Source organism: Accipiter gentilis, chromosome 12, assembly GCF_929443795.1.
Source record: "Accipiter gentilis chromosome 12, bAccGen1.1, whole genome shotgun sequence".
Taxonomy (NCBI): domain Eukaryota; kingdom Metazoa; phylum Chordata; class Aves; order Accipitriformes; family Accipitridae; genus Astur; species Astur gentilis.
This window is the reverse complement of record NC_064891.1, coordinates 29,980,391-30,001,851: the sequence shown is the minus strand read 5'-3', so window position 1 is coordinate 30,001,851 and position 21,461 is coordinate 29,980,391. Positions and strand designations below refer to the sequence as shown.

The 21,461-nt window shown below is 44.0% G+C and overlaps 1 protein-coding gene across 16 annotated transcripts in view; it reads left to right on the top strand.

Moving 5' to 3' along the window:
* The window catches only part of EPHA5 (EPH receptor A5), a 201,098-nt gene that overhangs the window by 93,638 nt on the left and 85,999 nt on the right, over window positions 1–21,461 (top strand). For 13 of the 16 annotated variants that reach the window (XM_049815029.1, XM_049815023.1, XM_049815028.1 and 10 more), the window contains exon 4: window positions 18,471–18,626. The exons of the other annotated variants lie outside the window; for them this stretch is intronic. In XM_049815029.1, coding sequence (XP_049670986.1) covers window positions 18,471–18,626 — 156 coding nt within the window. The remainder of the gene's footprint in view (window positions 1–18,470; window positions 18,627–21,461) is intronic. 16 annotated transcript variants of the gene reach the window in all.

Below are 21,461 nucleotides of genomic sequence, written 5' to 3'. Positions count from 1 at the left end.
AAGCTGAAATGATACATCTAAAGATCTTCATGCATGGATCATGAAAAAGCTAAGTAGCATTGCAGGGCTGGGAAGCAATAAACCATGGATTCATGCAAAGAAACCCCCAACAACCCTTGTCAGTTTTGCCTTTGATAAGCAGTTAATTTAGCTCAGAACTGGCAGAATTCCCTGTAGTTTGTGTGGGGAATTTCTAGGTGACACCGTGAACATCAGAGTAATATTTGGTTATCTGAGACAACTGACAAGTGTTGGAGCGTGACAGCTATTGGGAAAGCAAATTCCAAAGACAGGTTAAATCTGAATATATTATAGCATAAAGGCTGCTATAGGTGTCTATTATGGCAGAACAAAAAGCAGGATTGTTTTAGTTAATGATAGTAGAGGTTCTGTCTACGTTACCAGGTGGGATGATGCATTGGGGATGGATTCATAGGGTGAAGCGGCATGCTGTGCACCTTGCAAGGTCCCTGCTTTGCACTGGCTGTGGCTTGGCCCCTTGGAAAACCCTTGAGCATGGTAAGTACGCTCCCAGGATGCATCTTTAGGTTGAGTTTCATCCCCCACAAATCCATTTTGCACAATTGGTATTCTGTGCTAAGGGATGGTAAGATGGAATAATTGAGAGGTTCACTTAAAAAATACACTCCTGAAACGAATCTTCAATCTAAGTGCATTTACATTGTATTTTGCAGCATTTGCCTTGTTCACACTTAACTTATTTAAGCAACTGTCCATTTTGGCACCAAAACATGGTGTGGTCAGTAGCTTTGCTAACCCTGCACCTGTAAACAAGGGTGTCTTTCCTCCATCAAACCATGACTCTACACTGTGCTCCCATGAGATACACAGCACCTATTACAGGACTGTGTTTTGAAGGTCCTGTTGTGAGTGTATGGTTCAGCTAGCCAACAGGTCTGTCCAAAGGAGAGACCTTTAGCAAACAAAAATACAAGCGCTACAAAGAGAGGCAGTAAAAGCAGCCCAAAATCTGTTTCTCTCATCTAAGGAGGGTTTAGGAGACCTTTATTGTCCCTTCTGTGATGTCCTGATGTTGGTATGGAGGTATCCTAATGAAGCAATATGGAGAAGATAAATGATTTTGTATAATTTATAGAAATCTATTATGTGGGGAAGGTGTGTGGACGTATTTTTGTGATGATGACCAGGATTTTGGTTCATGACCAGCACTCTAGCAGGGTGCTTCCCACCCCACTGTAAGACCTCAAGGGGTTGTGTCCTAAGGGTGTGCAAGCAATTGCATTTGATGCTCCATGGTTGGAAAGCAGCCCCAGGTAAGACTGTAGGTGACAAGTTATCTTTGCACACAACAGCTCGCACCGGTTGGGGAGCCGAGCCATAAGAAGCCCAAAGTTAACACACAGTTAAATTTGTAACTTGGGAACTGCAGCTGAGAAGCTCATGACTATTCATTTTAGGTGTTGGAATGTCTGTGGGGTTGGGGATTAGAAGGCGAGATGCTGCAAGGGTTGCAAGGTAAGGTCTCTCGGGGGCAAACTGGTGTGTAGGGAGGTAGTAGCTATTACACTGGGGGCTTTGCAGAATAGCAGGCTTAAGAAAAAAACCACAAACAGACCATATTTGAAACCCGCAAGGCAATATGAGAAGTTTAATGCATAGCCTTCTGCAAAAGCAAAAACGTCATCATTCATAACCTTTTAAGCAGCGATCTCATTGAAGGGAAATAACAGATAGCAATCTGGTTATTTATTTATTTGACATACTTTAAAAAAGATGAGAGCTAGTTTCTATTTGTTCATCTTCCGAATGACATACAGCTCTCCGAGTAAGCCACACATAAGTTTCATGGACCGTGGCGGTATATTTTGGTTTTTTAAGAGCTATCGGGTAAATCCAGAGACTAGCAGATAATATACTCAGCTTGAAAATGATAAGCACAGAGATATGAAAGCCATTACTTTCCCTGCTGTTGAAATGGGAAGATTAGTGGAAATGTCATGGCTTAGAATTCATGAAGCAATGTTCTCCTAATCAGCCGTCAGACTAAATTACCAGAATCCAGTATATTTGTATTTATTTCTTTTACATGAAAAGACTCTGTCTAAAGGCATGCTGAAACAGGTGTTTATATATATAGAAACCTTATACATAATGTTCTGCATTATAAGGCTTATCTCCTAATTGTTATGTCTGTGATTAGCTCCTATAAAATAGCTTGGCATACAACTTGGTAAATACTTGCCATAACGTGCTCTGCAGGAGGGGTCTGCCAAAATGCAGTGCTGCTCGCTGCCCATTTACCTTGACTGGGGGTATGGCCCACGTATGTCTGGTGGTGCTGCGTCCTTTGGCTCTGGAGCAAGCAGGAGGTAAAGGTTTGCTTTGCTTCAAAAGAGGTCTTGGCAGTGCCTGCAAGTAACTTGCTGCTTCCAGTTGCAAGTGGTGACGTCTGGGTGGACGTGTCCATGTTGCTTCTGTCATTCTTGGGAGATGTATCTATGCTAGAAAATGTCGGATTTAGGAAGAGCAGGGAATAGAATTTGCATACGCATGTCCTATACATATAAATATAAAAATATATATATACACACACACTCATACATGTGTCCCCCTGCTCCTCAGCCGGAGGTTTTTGTCCCTTCGAGTCTGGACACTAGAATGAGTGAATAGCAAAACCAGTAACAAATTATTTGAACTACTGAGCTTGCTTCACTGAAGCAGGTGAAGGAGAGATCGCTCCAACTGCTCTGCTGGCAGATCTGGAGGGGGAGTAACTTCTGACTAGGAGAGCATTTGGGGCAAATAAACTCTTCCCCCATTAGGGCCGGGTACAGGAAAGGAAACTGGTGTCCTTGGTGCTTCCTGGGATGGGATGATCTTTGTGCTTCCCTGTTCTGCAAAGGGAGCAGGCTGGAAAATAGCTCTGCTTGCTCCTGAGGATGCTGTGTGAGCAGAGAGAGGAGGATGCTCCCTGGTAAAGGGAGCTCATGAAGTAAGGAGTCAATGAGGGACATAAAGCGGAAAAAGCACAAAACCTGATGGGACAACATAGGATACCTCCCCAGTTAGTGACCTTGTAATGGGAACCCCCTGGGCCCAATAAGTGTGCCAAAAAATATTGCATGCTATTTTGAGGTTATATTACCTTTTTTATCCAGCACAGACAAAATTCATGTTCTCTGGTCTAGGATGAGATTTATAGTGGTGCAGGATATTAGTACTTTTCCGATTACAGCGCTGTGGTGGTAGGAGACTTCCATGCGTCCCTCTTGCTGCTAGAAGGCTGACAGCGTGTGCTTATTGCCTGCATGTGTATTAGCAAGGGTTATTAATTTCTTTTGGATGCAAACCTGAAATTGGTGTCCCTTGGCTTTTTCCTAACTGAAAATGGCTTTTTAAATATGTAAGAATCAGAAATCTTTTTTTTTTTTTTTTTTTGATACCTGGGTCCTTTCCCAAGCCTATCATTCACATGATCATTTGTCATTAGGCACAGCGGGCAGGAGGTTAATTGTAATTGTGCGGTCACCTGGACTATTGTGTGATTTGAAGCAGAGTTTCTCTGCTGTGTCAGGTCCAACAGTATATTATTTGAAAGCGTTAGTGCCAGGTTGCTCTTTAAATCTGCCAAGGAACTGAGGAAGAAGTGATTTAAGCCTTCGATTTAGTGCTCTCTTCTTGCTGTCCGCTTCAGGCCACTTTACTAGTGATAGCAGAATGTGAGCGGAATTAAAGTACAGAATTTTTAAATAAAATAAAATCAAAAGTCGCAACCGAGAAGGTGGAACCCTTCATCTTGGTAACTTAATACCATGTATCTTTGTTGACAACTCTATATGTAAATCACTAATTATTCTAAAGTATTCAGTTTCCCTCCAGGAAATCCAGACTTCAACATTAAAGGCTAGCTATAAGGAATGAAAGCCTTGTGCCAATTCCCCACAGGTTTTATTAAGCTGCAGAGAAAACCCAAGTTATTTTTGCATTGTGAATAACAGTGATAGAAGGGTCAGCAATTTACCTACATCAGTGGAGATTACTGGGTTTGGGGCCATAATTGTAAGCACTTTACGACTTCAGTAATAAGTATTTTTCTACCTCGGTGGAGCAGCAAGGGAAGGAGGGCATGACTGGCTCTGCTCAGCCGAGGTGTCCTTTGATCGCTTTATGCCAGAAGTGATGTCCAGGAATGCTGTGAAGGTGCACAACTGATCGGGGATGTCTGTCTTAGATGGTTTTCGACACAGACTTTTTCCCAGCTTTCCCTTTTTTGGGATGGCAGGTCATTTGCAGACCTGCCTGGTGGCTGGGACTGGGTTTGATGGCTTTGGCCCTGTCTGGTCCAGCTCTCGGGCTTGCGGTTTGGTAGTGCTCCCAAAAGTGAGCTGTAGGTTGCTTGGTCTGTGTATGTGATGGTGGTACATACCCTCCCATAGCCACGGGATGGCCAGCTCTCTTGTCCACTGATGCATTTGAACAGCACCTGGGTGGTCTTGTGTGAATTGGCGGGGGGGTGGCTGGGTGCCAGATGAGGGTTGTGGTCTCTCATGTGTTTTGGACCACGAAAACTGTATGTTGGGCTGCATGGCCGTTGAAGGGAAAGGGCAGGTAGAAGATGCCTCTCTGCACCCTGGTGATGTGGCGTGAGCAGGTGTCGTGGGTGAAGGCAAGCCCTTGCCCGGTTGTACTGCCTGTAGGCAGCACTGCTGTGGCTGATGCTGCGTGGAGGCCCTGTAGTGACTTTGGCATCTGCTGAAAGGTAAGGTCTGGTTAAAACTCCCACTACTTAACACGCTTGTTCTGGATTTTAACTCGAGTTATACGTTCACTTTTGCTTTTAAACCTCTCTTGAAGACAGTCTTGCAGAGATGCAGGATTCGCAGAGACAATCAGAATCCCTTCGTTACCTTCACTCACCAGCCAGTTACCATAAATCTCTAAACTCTGATTACTGTCTTGTTTAAATGCTATATTCATTTTCTGTTGTTTCATCTTTGTAGCTAGTTCTTACTGTATTTCTTCGTAACCCATCCACGTGCTTCTGGTCCAAAGTTCTTTGCAGGGAGAGACAAGCTGAAGGCTTCTAAATTTGGGGCTCAAGAAGCAGATCATGTTCCTACATTATCCCTGGAAGAGACAGCTTCATCACCCTTTGCTTCTCTCCTCAGGCTGGAAAAGGGCAGCCCTGGAAAGCAAAACTTCCTATTTAGATATCTTCTTAAATCTAATTTCTCAGAAGCAAAGGAAAGCTTTCTTTTTTTTCTCTCTCCTTTTAAAAAAGAAATAAAACCAGCCAAACATCTTCCTGTGGATGAGCGTACAGTGATCGCGATACCTTCTCCAACACTGGCCTTTTGTCTTCTTTCTCCTCTGCCTTCTATTTATATTATTCTTGAAGGAGCTATTGATTAAAGGTTGCAAACTGCCTCAGATCCTGCATATCAAGCTGCTCATTCTTTTCAAGTTGCTTGGTATGTGAAGAGCATCCATTTTTGCACTGCAGTGCAGCTTTACCCAGATACCTGGTTTCTTCATCCCCCTCTCCGCCACCCCTCCCACTTCCCTGCCCTGTTTTTTTTTCCTTCCCTTTACCCTCCCATCCTGCTAAATGGACATCTTGTCAAATTCTGTTTGCACAGACTGACAGCTATAGAGGTCTTGGAGAAAAAGCCAGATCCCTGCACATACACCCTAACAAACAGAATCAAAATGTCAAGGCACAAGTGAAATATATCACTGTGCTTCCCTGTCAGATTTTGCTAATATCACCTGGATAAATTGACAGAGGAACACCTGCAGCAAGTTAACCTATTTTTATTAGCACTTGTTTCACATATTTATATTTGGTGATGAATATAGGGACTGCTGGGGAGAAAGCTTTCAATTATTTCCTGGCAGGATAAAATGCCCCCTTTTCTTCACGCCCAAAGACAGTCAGGGCAGTGAAGTCACTTTCAAATAGCACAGCAATTAATAAAGAAAGAAAAAATAATTTCACAGTCTGTTGTTAAATTAGCAATTCTTCAGAGTGTCTGGAGTTCCTGGCAGAATTAATATGCACTCTGAAGCCTTGGGCAGCCTCAGTGCATATCATTTACCCAGCAGCTGTAAGAGCAAAATGCAGAGATGAGGAGAGGTCCTCAATTGCAAGGGAAATACTGGAATTATCTGTCTAGTAATCATTCAGAAGCCTTGTTCACAAATAATCAAGAAACATTTGGATTTGGATTACATCCCTCATTCTTTAAAGACAAAAGTAGCAGAAACAGTGGCTGGAAAATGATGTGTTAAGTAACGGGGGGGAAGGCAGGGAGCAACATACATTTGAGCAGGGAGAAGAAAGAATACAATAAAAGTGCAATAAATTTCCCTTGTATTGAAGAGGAATATTTTATAGCAGCTTTCTGCAAATTGAATGCATTTACATAAATAATGTAGCGACACATTTAATTGCAACTATTTATTTTTAAATTTGGCTGGATGACAAGAGAATTTCAGTGTGGAATAATGAACCTTTTGGTTTTGCCACTTGTGCAACTTTCAAAAAAACAAAATGTGAATGGTATTTGGGGCTAAGTGTCAAAGCCTCAGAAGTGCCTAGCTGCTGTCTAGCGCATCTGAGAAGAAACCAACATCCTGAAGTGCATCCATATGGAATGGATGCTGGATATTGGGGAGGCCAAGAGATGACAGGGAGGAAAATATTAATAGTCCCTACTTGAGTCAGGAAACTCCCATTTGGTCTTTCAGTGCGAAGTGTACCACTCCAAATAAAAGAATAAATACTGGGCTTTTTACGTTTGCCTTCTGCTGGTTGACCTGTTGGTGTTTGCATTTTCAGGCTTTCTTCTCAAAAAGGCTAGAAACCTCTTGTTTGTTTATTTTCATGGCAAGACTGATTCTTCAGATTCTTCTGCAGTCTCTACATTTCAGGGCTGCTGAGAGGACAAACAGCATCTTCCTGTGCCACCCTCGCCCACTGGGTATTAGAGGATAGATGCCACAATACTTGACAAAGCTTTGAAAACAAGCTGTGGGAGAGGAACTGTGGTGTGGCAAGCTGTCAGGGGCAGTTGTATATGAGACAAGATGAGGAGGTTGCAGTCTTCTCTTGCAATGCACAGGTATGCCAAACCCAGGTTGCAATGCCCTTGTGCTCACACCAGTTTCTCCCCTTTCTCCCCTCTTATTGTCTTCCAGTCTTCCCTTGAACAGATCAAATGCGAATGGTTTCTGTAAAGAAGAAGCGTTGGGTTTTTTTTCCCAAACCATCTTAGGAAGACTGTTCAAGTTGGTGTGATACAAGGTGTATTGGCTTTGTGTGGCAAGGTTTTGGTAGCGGGGGAGGTTACGGGGGGGGTTCTGTAAGAAGCTGCTGGAAGCTTCCCCTGTGTTTGAGAGAGAGCCCATACCAGCTGCTCTAAGACGGACCCGCCGCTGGCCAAGGCCGAGCCAATCAGCGATAGTGGTAACGCCTCTGTGATAACATTTTTAAGAAGAAAAATAAGTTGGGATGGGGAGAGACAGCTGCCAGAGAGAGGAGTGAGAACATGTAAGAGAAACAAGCCTGCGGACACCAAGGTCAATGAAGAAGGAGGGGGAGGAGATGCTCCAGGCACCAGAGCAGAGATTCCCCTGCGGCCCGTGGTGAAGACCACGGTGAGGCAGGCTGTCCCCCTGCAGCCCAGGGAGGTCCACGGTGGAGCAGATCTCCACCGGCAGCCCAGGGAGGACCCCACGCTGGAGCAGGTGGGTTCCCGAAGGAGGCTGTGACCCTGTGGGAAGCCCACACTGGAGCAGGCTCCCAGCAGGACCTGTGGACCTGTGGAGAGAGGAGCCCACGGAGCAGGTTTTTCTGGCAGGACTTGTGACCCCGTGGGGGACCCACGCTGGAGCGGTGTGCTCCTGAAGGACTGCACACCGTAGAAAGGACCCACGCTGGAGCAGTTCGTGAAGAACTGCAGCCCGTGGGAAGGACCTACGTTGGAGAAGTTCGTGGAGGACTGTCTCCCATGGGTGGGACCTCACACTGGAGCAGGGGAAGAGTGTGATGAGCCCTCCCCCTGAGGAGGATGAAGGGGCAGAAAATAACATGTGATGACTGTAAACCCCATCCCTGTCCCCCTGTGCCACTGGGGGGGGTTGGTAGAGAATCTGGGAGTGAAGTTGTGCCTGGGAAGGAGGGAGGGGTGGAGGGAAGGTGTTCTGAGATTTGGGTTTATTTCTCATTACCTCACTCTGGTTGATTTGTAATAAATTGAGTTAATTTTCCCCAAGCTGAGTCTGTTTTGCCCGTGACAGTAATTGGTGAATGATCTCTCCTGTCCGTATCTCAACCCGCAAGCTCTTTGTTATATTTTCTCTCCCCTGTCCAGCTGAGGAGGGGGAGTGATAGAACGGCTTTGGTGGGCACCTGGCGTCCAGCCAGGGTCAATCCATCACACAAGGATGCGGAGATGCAGCAGAAATTACAAATATAGATGGTGCTGGGTTTCCAGGGCAAACAGGCTCATGTAGGCAATGCTCATTTCTTTGGATGTAGCTGGAGAGCCATACGTGCTACATATGAGCAACAATATCCCCTTATAATGGTGTGAGAATTAAATCTCCATAAATCAGGTGTTGGCAGTTCAAAACCTTAAATAAAAAGCCCGTGAGAATGGCCAGCATCACTGCTGCAAAGCGTGCTTCAGGTTAGTGCTTTATGGTATGGGGAAATGGATTTGGTGGAAAGGAGGTTGTGGTGAGGTTTCATGTAGCAAGAGGGAAAGCAATGTTTGCTTTGTTTTAATATTTGTTTCACATGTGAATTTCTGGAGCAGTTGCATATGTCAAAGAGCCATTTTTGGGGCAAGAGCAAAGCCCATGAGAAGAGGCAAGTGCGTAGGAATGCAAAGCAGCATGCCTCCCTCCCTAGAGTAGGATGCTTTTGTCTAAGAAAAGTACTGTTTATAGTCTGACAAAGAAAATACCTTCTTGGGATGTAACTGCATTTTTTTTCCTCTGGGGTTTTGGTGTTTTTCTGTCTGCTCTGGAGTCACAGCAGTTCTAGCTAGGTCATGGCAAGGACAGTCCAACTTCACCATCGAAAAACCATGAGGCCACCTACCCAAATAGTCTTGAGATTGGCTCCAAAATCAGGAGGTTTAAAGTGTCAAGTTGTATTGATTTATTTGGCGTTTGAGCATGTTTGTTCCTATGCAGCAGATTTTTTCTAGAAATGGAAGAGATTGTACTGAAATAAATTCTCTTGTTGTTGCAGAGCTGCAGGATTGGAGCTCAAAGAAAAGTTCCCAATGTTGTCAGGCTGACATGGGAAGAGCCGGCAATGCCTTAGGTTGCCCTTTGTTGAGCTCATTCCTAAAGAGGAGCTGTTCAGTGGAGTTACTTGGCAAGGCAGATGAACTGTGAAGTGTTGCAGTGTTATCTGACCCAAAGGAGTAGTTTAGTCAACTTAAATAATGTCAGTATTTTTATGTCTGATTAATTAAACTGAAATTATGAAGTGTTTCATCTGCATGTGACGGGATAACCGCTTGATGTTACTGCACTTTGTTGGGTGTATGGAGCTTGCTCAGCTTTCTTCGTTAAACTTCTCAGGGTATTAATACTTGCCATGTCCTGCTTGCACACACCCTTTGATTTATTGCCTCCTACCCAAAGCCAAAGCATCTCATAGTATGCATATCGGGCCACAATTTAGCTCGGTGAGACCTGCATCTGTAACTCCAACCAGTGTGCTCCAATGCTAAAACCCACTAGCTTCTGTGGAAGGAAGCATGACTGAAGGGAGATGTTTCCCAAGAGACACGTCCACGTTTCCTTCTGTGTGCCTCTAAGCTGCGTGCCTGCTGCAGAATTGGCTAGCATTGCCTGTATGTTAAATTTGCAAAAAAACCCAAACCCAAAACCCCCACTTCCCCAGAGTCACTTTTATGTGCATAAACCCATTTAACACACTTAGACCAGGCAACTCTGGATAAATCCTTCCTATCATTTTTTGGTCAGAAGGACTGTAAAAGATCCATCTCCGTCGCCCTCTGATGGAATTTGAATAGATGTGTCTGGAGTGACATATGTTCAGCCATAAATTACAGAGGAACAATTTTAAAATAAATTGTCTGCAGCCAGTCCTACCAAATTTACCTCCTGAGACAGATGATCATAAAGCTAGAAGCAAACAAGCCCTTAAACATTTGAGGCAGGGTTTGAAAGGATCCTTTTGTGTAGGTGTTAGCATCACTGTAGGTTGGTGGGATGCTGCCTATTTTGGACCAAAATAGTCAGCGGAGGGAAGGCTGATTTTATAACACCTAGAAATCTTGTCTACACAAATGAAGTTGCACAAGGTAGAGCTAACTAGAAGGAAATATTTTAAGTGTTTTTACTTCTCTTTACTGCCTGCATATGTACAGTCTATTAGTTCAGGCTAAAACCTTGAAATGTTGGTAGAGTAAACACGCGTGACATAAATCATCAAAATAAATCCTCCCAAACGTCATATTTCTTAACCACAATGGGTTGCAATTGTCCAAACCACAGCATAATTAGAGAATCTTTCTTTCTTTCCTGGCTGGGCTCCAGATCCCTATGGCAGACTGAACCAGAAGACTAAAACCCTTTTACTGTAGCATTGTGCCAGCAAACATGCGGCTTTGAAGAACCCTATTTTCCAGGACATTTTGCCGACTGGTCTTTGCATTACTGTCCATAATATGCATACACAAACTGACATAAGGGGGTTTTGGCTGCATCATTTTCAAGTTTGATCCTGTCCCCCCGTTGCCATTAGGGATGGTGCTTGTTATTTCTATTCACAGTCAATGCCGCTGTCGAACTCGAGGGAGTTCTGTGGCTTGTCCATCAATCCTCCCCCTGCTTAGCATGCAATGCAGCTTGAATGTTTAAGTTACCATTCGCGTAACAAGGATAACCAGGGGTGCGTGTCTTTGTGTGCAGAAACACCCAAAACAGACTGTTGTGCCTCTTGGATTATGCATGGAGCCAGGCATCTCAAGTTATGTTTACGAGTGTACAGAAACAAATGTCTCTCTGCTGCCTTCTGTATCTTAAATTGTATTTTTCCCTCAGGTGCAGGAGTGTAAATCATCACTTCCTCTGTTTAAGGGAGTAAAATGATTTCAGTTTGTCTTCATTAAAAAAACCCCAACAAACCACGATAGTAATTTAAGTGTAATTTAAGCGCATCTTTGTCCTGCACCTCAGAGAACAAAGTGAAGATACACAGACAGATTTTTATAGACATAGAGATTTACAGAGATAGATATTTTATAGCTATAGTAGGCAGAGAGGCTGTAGCAACAGGATGTGGACTGCCTTTTTTTACTGTAAGCCAGATAGTTGGGGCTCAGCGAGACCAACCTGGATCTGTCCCGCCTTGTAACCAGAGAGCGAGGAGGTCCACAGGTGCCATCTGGGCTGAGAGCTGAAGGAGTCCTTGTACACAACTTGCAAGAGCTATTGCAATAGCATGCAGCTATTGGTCATGGAAATTTGGGGTTTGCTAGGAAATGACACTTCATCCCAAGCAGTGCTTTCTCTAGAAATGTACTGGTTTCTCCCAGGGTTTTTTGGGATAGTAAAGTTTTGAAAAAAAAAAACCCACAACACCAAAGCACACCCAGCTAGCCCTGCCATTGACACAGCTGATGGGAGCAGGTTCTCACAGTTGCTGAGCGCTTTTGAAAAATCTTCTGTTTCCCTTAGGAGCATTTATTTTCTATAGCTTGCTTCCTTTCTGTGACATCAAACCCAAATGATAGCGTGGGTTTGCATATATGCCAGGATAAATCTCCTTCCCTGCTCCTCCATCATGCTGCTGAGACTTTAGACTTGACTCAGTTTTGCCTCATTGATTGCTTCAAAATCTTCTTTAGAGCAAAGTCGGGATGTGCAGAAATATAGCCCATTAAGATCTTAATGTAATCAGGAGCATTTTCAGATGCATTGTGTTCTAGGTATTTTTATGGCTTGCAAATGTAGCTGACTTGGGAATTTGATGAATTTTTCAGAGTGATGCCATGTGATGAAGTTTTATACTGTTTAGAAGAAACACATTAATGTCATTAGTGGCAGTTAATTCTTAGTTTTCCAGCAACTATGGTCATGTCATAAATCGCTGTGTGACAATTTAGTGAGTCACATGGTAGAAAAAGTGGTATTTCAAAGGGAGGAACTGAAAGTACTAATTTATTTATATTCTAGTTTTCAAGGTTGTTTTGGTATTCAGAGCTAGAGCTGATTTCAATGCGAAGCAGAGGTAATGCAGCTGGAGTTGGTTTGGGGTTGGATGGAACCGCATCAAAAGACACAATATTTTCTTAGAACAAAAAAAAAAGCTTAAAAGAGTATTTCCCACTTGAGATGAATAAATTGCTTGTATCAAAGGTAAGGGCCAAGTCTCTTTTTTCAAGGTGTAAAGCCCTTAGATGCCCCACTTATCCACCAAGCTCCAGGAAGATGTTTAAAAGGTCCTTTAGCAGGTCTTGGGCTGCAGTGTTGGATGCTGGAGTTGCAGAAGGATGCTGGCAAATCTACTGGATTCAAGCAAACCAGCAGCTTCGAATTACAGTGTTTTTTTAGCAGGTATTTATTTAATTCCCTTCAAATCCCCAAGGCGTGCTGCAGGAAGCAACGTAGCACTATTGCAGATAGAGAGACCAACCCTAAAGGAGATATAATCAGGGCATTTAACACATTTTTCTATAGCTTTATAGCTTTGGCAGCAATTTTGGTGTTGGCCTGTAGTTCAAGGAGAGCTGTTAGGGAGGGCAGGATTAGCTCTTGGGAGCCTGCTTGTAAATTCTGCAGGAGGATGCTCAATGGTGGGTTGCTGTAGTGCTTGAAATACTTTTTAGAAGAGTGTGGAGATCATCTGTTTATATTGGTTGGGAGACATGAAGACAGTCTGCTGTGGTTTTTGTTTTGTTTTTTCTTGTAAGTAAAAGTGTGTGTCAGGAGCATAAGCTGAGGCTTGGAGCCACTCAGCACTTTAATTGATTCCACATTGTAAAGACTGTACTTCGCTAAACCCTTCTTTAGGTTTTGGATGCATCTAAGAGGCAGCAGCCCCCTCTTCTCAGTGCAAATGCTTCAAGGCATGGCAACTCCAGAGATGAGAAGAGGGGTTGGTTTATTTGTAGCGTGTTTTTGCTCAAATTCTTCAACTCTCAAGGCATATTCCCTGCACTAGAGCAATGTGCTAATGAAGGCAGAGTTGATGAGCTACAGAGCTTCTCTCTTTTCTGCTGAACACGCACGCACGCACACACACACAGAGCCCACGTCCTGCCTGTGTTTCAGCTGAGAGCTGGCTCGGTGCATATTATGGGTCTGTCCACGGGGCAGAGAGTTTTATGCTGCAGTTGCTTCTAAAACCTGTGGTAATTTGAGTTGTGTGTCCCTCTCCGAAGAAGTTTACAGCCTGAAAAGGCAAATGGGACTAAAGGGTAGGAAGAAGCAGCAAAGGGTGTTGCAGTTTGGAGAGGAAACCTCAGTTTCAGCCAGATAACCTGTGCTCCATCTAGACTAGGCATCCTTATCCTCATTAATTTTTGTTAGACTTTGTCCATAAGCTTTATTTATGGATTAGCGGCACTGCCTTATGAGTTATACTTGGTGGTTTCTGATTACTGAGGAGACTAATTTGGTGCTCTGCAAGGGAGATAGTGTAATTCCTGTTTGAGCTTTGTTTTCTGGGGTATATGAAAGGTCGCTTTGCTGATCGTAAGCACTTAAGTACTGTGGGCTTATCCTTCCAGCCTCATGAGAGTGCAAAGGGAATAATAGGTTGGACCTTTTTCATATCTCCTGGGGTTTCAAGGCTTATAGAGTTGTGTTTCCCAGCTTTTCTCTCTTCAGGGACAAAACTGGAATTCCCACTGCTATTCCCATCCAATTAGGTGGTTTTACCAACATGGCCACATACGTGCCTGTGGATATGGAGAGAGTCGGAGGTGATCCTTGCTTCCAGCACTTGTTGCCTGGGGTCAGTGCGCATCGAAGGTGTGGGGCAGCCAGAGAGGAGAGGGGTCCTGCCTGTTCGGCAGCCTTCAGCTGAAGCTCAGGGATTGTTACAGGGACGCAGCTGTGAATCATTTGATGTTAAGGCTTGCAGAAAACAATCTGTCAAGTAGTCCCAGCTCTTTGCTGTTATTGGCTTGTTCTGCCTGCTTCCCCCCCTCCCCAGCCCCAGTACTCACTGTCTCTACTACTGATACGACACATAAAGTTCAGCACGGTTGTTTGAAGAGGCCAGTTTTCATTGTAAGAGGACCAGTGATTCCTCCTCTATCCACCCACGTTTGAAAAGCCAGTTTCTGTTAGCGTGGCTCTTGTGGGCTCCTGTCTGCAAGGTACGAAACCGGTTTCTAATCTGATTGTTGCCAGTTTAAAGGATCAGCTCACACCGTTGCTGTCTGAGAGGCTCTTGCTGCTGTCCTTCATTGCAGCCATCTCTCTCTGGTCTGTCCTCAAGTGCGCAAGCAAGAGGCTGCACAGATGTTCATGCTCCGTGTCTGCAACATTTTGTGGTTGCTACTAAAAATAAAAAGAGTGAAATTAATTTGCTAATAATGGATGTGCTACTAACAGAAACACATCTCACTTGTACCTAACACCAGCAGGTTGTTTATGGCATATTTGCTATGTCTAAAAATACTCTCTTTTTTTTTCTAGCAACCAATTTCATTTAAAGACTTATTTTCACACATCAGTGGCTGTTAATCAGTTAAGGAGTTATCAGTTTTAATATTAGGAAGAAAGAAGCAGATCTCATCAACAGCTTAAAACTTTATTTCGTTTCTTTTCAGCTGGCTTGCAGCAGATTATGGGGAGTCTTAGGCTCATCTTATTTCTCCTCCTTTTCCTACCCCCTTGAAGAGAGAGATAGTACCATTATGTGCGTGACTGTACCGTGCTAGTTCTATGTATCCTTTCAAGAATCATTGAATTAGAAATACTGAGATAAAAAATGTAAGAAGACTAAAATAAGATTTAATTAGAAATTAAACCCCAGACACCCATGTAATTTTAAATAAGCCCTGTATACCTCACGAAGAGATTGTAAGGTTGACTGTCAGAAGAGGAATGGTAAGATAAAGACCAAAACCCAAGGTACATACAAGGTAAGCTGTTTGTGACCCTGTTCTACTCTGAATCTGATTTCCAAAATAGCTGAGACATTACCACTGGTGGCAGAAAAATGTCACGGTACTAACCCCTGCTTTTGGCTGTTGAGCTCAGCCAAGACTGTGCCTGTCTGGCTACCGTGATTCCTGCCCTCCCTGGTGCGGGGGCATAAGATGTTCCTGGGTCAGCTTTTATCTAACAGCATCCGTTTAATCACAGCATGCCTGCTTGTTAGAGGATTGCTGCTTGAACCACCTCACTGGCTCTCCTCTCCATTGTGTCATGTACAAAGCAAACATAGGAAAGGGTACAGAGAAAAGCGTTGTAATAAATATTAGTTATGCCTGAAACACCCAAGCAGCTACAGCTGCTTCTGCTCCTGATCATGGTAGTGCAAGTGTGGTTTCCATCAGGAGCGGTCCCCAAGCCGCTGGTCACAAGAGGCTGGCTGTTCTGGGGGAACCCTGCAAATTCCCCTCTGTCCTCCCCAAAGCATCTGCTGCAGGGGTGTGGACTTGGCATGCCACCACTTGCTGTGGTGATTCTTGCATTTATTTTTATCTTCTGTCCTCTCTTTTTTGCATATCCCATCTCGTGTCCCTGAATTCTTCCTTTCTAACTGACACAAGAGTGTTTCACTTAAATACGACAGCACGCCGCTCTGCTGGCTGTTTGTAATGAGAACTCATGTTGAAATCTTCAGTATAATTTAATGCTCTTGAATGTTCCTCCTTATACCTTTTGGATAGAGAAGGGACATGCCTGACCCATGGGAGCCTGCAGATTATACAAAAATTGATTCAGTTCAGGTTTATTTCACATCCCTCATTAAAACATGGGTTATTGGCGTTGTACATCTGCTGGCTCCGTACTTATTCATGAAAACGAAACATTCCCTTTGAGCTGAGCTACGTATCATACCGTCATTAACAAGCTGCACCTCGTTGAAAATCTGTCAAGGAAAACTGACTTATTTTGCATTTGCTGCTTTGCACAAAATAGAAGCACAGTAAACTCTTATGCTGTAATGATTTTCTGTCTGTCTTGATGGGACATAACGAGATAAATTCAAGTCCTTTTTTGAAGGCTAATTACACTGAGTACACACTAGATGTGGGCTGCCCTCGTTATATGTTGCGCATTTTTGTGCTTTCATTTCCCCATCTCTATTGTCTGTGTGTGCAACTGAGTTTGATTTGGCTTTGAAATACAAATTGTAGGCTAGAGAGGAGCAGTTTGGTGGTCTTCTCTCCCAGAAGACTCTTAAGAGATTGTATAACAAGTCCTTGCTGTAGGTAGGGTAGCATTTGAAGGTGGCTGTGAAGTAAATAAAAAACCTTAACGCTGTGCTAGAAACTGAGGAACGTGCCATAAAGCATGAGGGCAGCTTGTGGCAAGTCTGCTAACGGCCATCAAGAATAAATTCAGCCCTAGGTCTGTCCACTGGTCCTGGTGTGCGGACACAAAGCAGATGAACTGCGTCCTGTAGAGTTCACAGCCTAGGTACGGAGAACTAGTTGGATGATGAGCAATTATGGAAATTGCGTTTTTAAAACCTGTAAATCTCTCCTACTAGTTGTTCTCTGCCTGTCTTGTGGGAAGAAAGGGGAGCTGGGGGAAGGTGGGGGAGGGTTCCTGGTTTGGGGAGGTCAGTAGGGATGGAGATGAGCATCCCCTAGAGTAGGATGGAGACCTGGCAGCCCATAGTGGGCTTGGCAAATGCTTCAAGGTTGTATGGTGCTGGCTGTGAGAGCTTTGTGGTCCGGGCAAGACTGGAGTTGGGGCCTGGGGGAGGTCTACTGGATGCTCTTGGATCACACCTCTTTTGATGCATGAGTGATCTTCATCAGCAAAGACTTACTGGGTGGCTCTAGGAGTTAGGAGTTGATGTGCAAATATCTCACCTTTGTTCAAGAAGCTGGTGACGTAAAAGGGAAGATGTCGAGAATGTTTCTCTGGTACTGCAGGAAGCAAAGCCAACTTTAGGGGCAGTTGTCCTAGTTGGTCCATCAGAGGAAAAGGAATCATGAGTTAAAACCTATACTTTATCTACAGTGAAGGTGAATTCTGTCATCACTGGCTGAATTTTAGCACACGACCTTAGTGCTGTGATTGTCTGGGACATTCCTGGTGGGATAAGATTAATGCTTTTGCTGTGAGCTCATTTTCTTTGCAAGCTAATTACAACTGGGGAGGTTTGAATGCAGATGGAAAGGCTCTGGGATTTCCAGGTAACTTCTGTAAGTCTCATAGCAGACCTGTTCATCATTGATAGCATACTGGGCAGAATTATTTTAGAATCTCTCGGAAGGAAAAAAACGTAGCAGCACTTTGGAGCTGCTTTAACATGTCTCCATGTTTCTGCTTTTTAAGACAAACAGAAAATCATGTTTTCCTCCTTTTGCTAACAGTGGGTTTGTAATTCTACATGTAATGGTAAGATTACAGGGCCAGCTGTTTTTTTTCCTAAAGCCAGGGTGAATATATGCAAACCTGTGGTTGTCACTGCTCCTGGCTGAGTGTGCGCACCCAGGTAAAGTTACAGAGTGCTTTGCATAGGTGAAAGAGTACTTGTTTCAGGAGGCTGGAAAAAAGATATTACTATATTCACTTCAAATTATTAAAACAAAAAAAAAGAAGAAAAAATCCCAAGCTACCCTTAGCCATATATTATATTTGTGAGAACAAAAATGTTTCTTGTTTCAAGTCTTTGTGCCTTGTAATGCATATATATTGAAGCTGAAAGGAATATCTTGTATGGCAAGCATGCCTGGTTCAGGCTATACCCAGCGCAGTCTGTCTTATGTGGAGCACTTTAAAATTCATCACAGGTTTGCAGGAAAAAGACCCTAGGGAAGTAGCCTTATCACAATGTCTTAAAGCTGTCGATCTTGAGATCCCCTCCACCACCGTGTTGGTATTTGTTTGCTGAGACATTGATTTCTGGGTGTAGAACATCTTAAACGAAAACCATAAGATGTATTTTACCTGTTTTTCTAAGACTGAATGAAAAAAAAACCAAACACTATAATGTTTTCTAAAGCAGAGCCCAAAAGATGTTAACTCTAATGCATTCAACAAGGAAAATAAATACCCAGCAAAGGCAGATGCTAGGGGAAAAAAAATGATCAACAGCTTCTCATTCTCTTTTCACGCAGATATTTAAGTATGCACTGTCTGTTAGTAACATAGACTGTTGTAAAGTTTGCCAACCAAATAGCTTTTGAGTGTTTGTTTTCTAGCTGAAGATATGTTTTGATTTATTTTTTTTTAAAAGGAAATGTGAAGAGACTAATTTTATGATGGAAGAGCTTAGTCTGTGGTTCTTCTTTTCACAGTATGCAGACCTGGGTTCTTCAAAGCTTCACCCCACAGTCCATCCTGCAGCAAATGTCCCCCTCACAGCTACACGCTTGATGAAGCATCCACATCTTGCCTGTGTGAAGAACACTATTTTAGGAAGGAATCAGACCCACCTACAATGGCCTGTACAAGTAAGCATGTGCTTATAGGGTTGTTTTTAATCCTTTCGAGCTGTTCCTGTACTGTGACTGGACATTATGATCCTAATTAATGTGCTTTTACAGGCTCTGGGCTGGAGTCTGAAGTAGTCTTGACACACTTGTAATGTCAGTGGCTTTGTCTACCGTACCCCCGGTTGCACAAGAACAGTCTTTTTGAAGCCTTTTGCTTCAAAAGCTGGCATTAAGCCCAGGAAGCATTTTTGTAACAAGGGGTCGCTCCGTCTTTTGCCGTCCACTCATGGGCGGACTCAGCCAGCAGCGTGGCATTCAGGCATCCGCATCCGTGCGTGCATGGGTACTGGTGTGGGGCATGCATGCGGAGGAAACGATGGGTAGTGCTTGTCAAGCGGTAGGCATGGATAGAGTCTACATGGCCTTGCTTACTATCATCTCTTAGCTCATTTTCAGTAAATGAGCAGGGAGAGACCCCTACCTTTCCAAGCTGCCTGGAGATTGTCTTTCTTCAGGGTAGCCTCAAAACTCTGTGATGGAAAGTGCTTCTCCAAACCTGCAGCAAAAATGTAGAGCTTATCCCTTAGTGTAGGGGAAGGGTAGTATAACAAGCAAATGGGGGTCTTGCGAGTCCAAAGTGGAGTCGGTGGAATAAGAATCACTAATTTTGCCCTTTTCCTCCCATCTGTGAGCTATCCTGTCAGCTGCACCTTGCAAGTTTCTTGTTCAGTCAGATACTTAGGGCCACAATTCACATGCCTCCAGCTAGTCCCACTGAGTGTAGCACAGACCATAGGTTTTTGCTGAGCTGGGTCTGTCATGCTCTGAATGTGATTTTTGTGGTGCAAAAGTTGTTAAAAAAGACCAAAGAGGAGCTGAACTACTGGGCAGGAGCAGGTAGAGCTTCTAAGGAACTTAAGCAATGGAGGAAGAAGTAGGTTTATGAGTCCTTTCACACTCACAGCCACTGGGCAACAGTGCAGAGGTGACTTCCATACTGTTTCCTTGCATCACGCATGCATGGTAGTTGCTTTTTGTGCCTTCGTTCCTGTGAAAACAGATGTCCTTCGTAGCTTCCCAGGTTTGCAGTTCAAAAAGAGAAAGAAAAAGTCTGTTCCTGTTGGAGATTACACTCTCGCAAAGGAAATTGCCCTCGGCAGGTGTCTGCTTGCCTGCAGGAGGCACTTGGGGCAGAATCGGGGCCCGTGAACTCTGCGTTCACTTTTCACGAGCCAAAGGAGCGTGAAGCTTGTGGCTGTTGGAAGGTGTTCTGCAGGGAAGGAGAAGACAGCCTTAGGCAGTGTGGCAGTAGCTGGTGCTGTCGGATCAAAGTGGTCTGAGGGGGGAGAGTCATGCAAGCACTTCTCAGTTTATTAAATAGATATGCTGGTGTCTTTTGGAGCAGTAGCGGGGGGGGAGTGGGGGGGTGGGGGGGTGTTACAGCACAAAAAACTTTGATACCAGGGCTTCTTGATGTCCATTTTGCCCCTCGGCCTGACTTTAAAAACATAGATAAACGAGAGATGTTGAAGTCCAGCGTGGTACTGGGAAATGGGAAAGGAGAGGAGTACTGAGCTCTGGAAACGCACATAAAATTGGCTTTTCTGTACAGGCAAAACCAAAGCCAGGGACTGACACAGCATTATGCCAGACTGCCGGTGTCCACAGTGCCTCCAGCCCACCATCAGTGGTGGTGTTATACGTCCCTTCTCAGGATGGAGGGGTACGAATCCAGTGTGTCCTGCTGGTGAATTAGCACAGGGAAGGAGCTGCCATCCCCAAGGAAAAAAAGGTTTATGCATACCTGTGACTTGAGCATAGGGCAGGAGTTTCAGAGAGGCACAAGCAAGCTTGGTGACGAGCTCATGTTAAAAAGAAATGGAATCTGAGTGCCTGTCTTGCCCAGGTTTCTGGTGCAATTTGAATCTTGTAGGTAAAGGCTGTAATTTCTGATTCTGCAAATACCATGGCATTTTCTTTTTATGTTTGTTTGGGGGTTTTATGCGTATTTGTTTTGGGGGCGGGTTGGGTTTTTTGTTTGTTTGTGTTTTGGGGTTTTGTTTGTTTGGTTTGGTTTGGGGTTTTTTTAAGTTTCTTTGGGGGTTTAATGTTTGGGTGGTTTTGTTTCAGGGTTTTTTTGTTTTGAAAGCTTACTATAACCTAGTTTAAAGTGCAGGCATGGTGCCTGAAGCTGTATTAGGATATGGCTTGGCAGGGCCCGCTGCAAACCCTAGTGCATCAGTTGAGCATGGTGCCGCATTTCTGCTGGCTTCATATTTACTACCCCAAAAGCAGAGTGGGTCATCTGAGCCTTCTCCCTGTGTTTTAGTCACTGTTGCTTGCCCTATGCGTCCTTTCTTGGGATTTTGTCCTAATCCAGCTGTATTTCTGCTGAAGGTGATAAGGAGGGCCCATGTGCTACCCCAGCTCAGCTACAGGGGTAGTAAATTTTGGCAGGGACAGTAAAGAGTACGTAGCGACACTAACATTTTAAACTAGTCCAATTAGGTCTGGAAGGGAACATCTCATTGTGAACTGAAACACAAGCAAGGCAGACTTGAGTCAGGACTGGTGGGAAGATACTGCAAGTTTTTGGTATGTTTCTATTATTTATTACTGCGGAAGATGATAATATTCTTAGGATTCCCTCAACTTGAAATCTAGTTAATTTTAGAGAATACATCAATGTCCATTTTAAGCTCTATACTTGCAAAGTCCCCTTGCCGGTTGGTATAGATATAAAATCACATTTTCCTAATTTGAAGTGAATGTTTTTTAGTCCCAAGCTGTGTCAGTCGCCCCACCACCACCAGCATCACTAAAGAAAACTGCTATACCACTGCCAACTGCTCA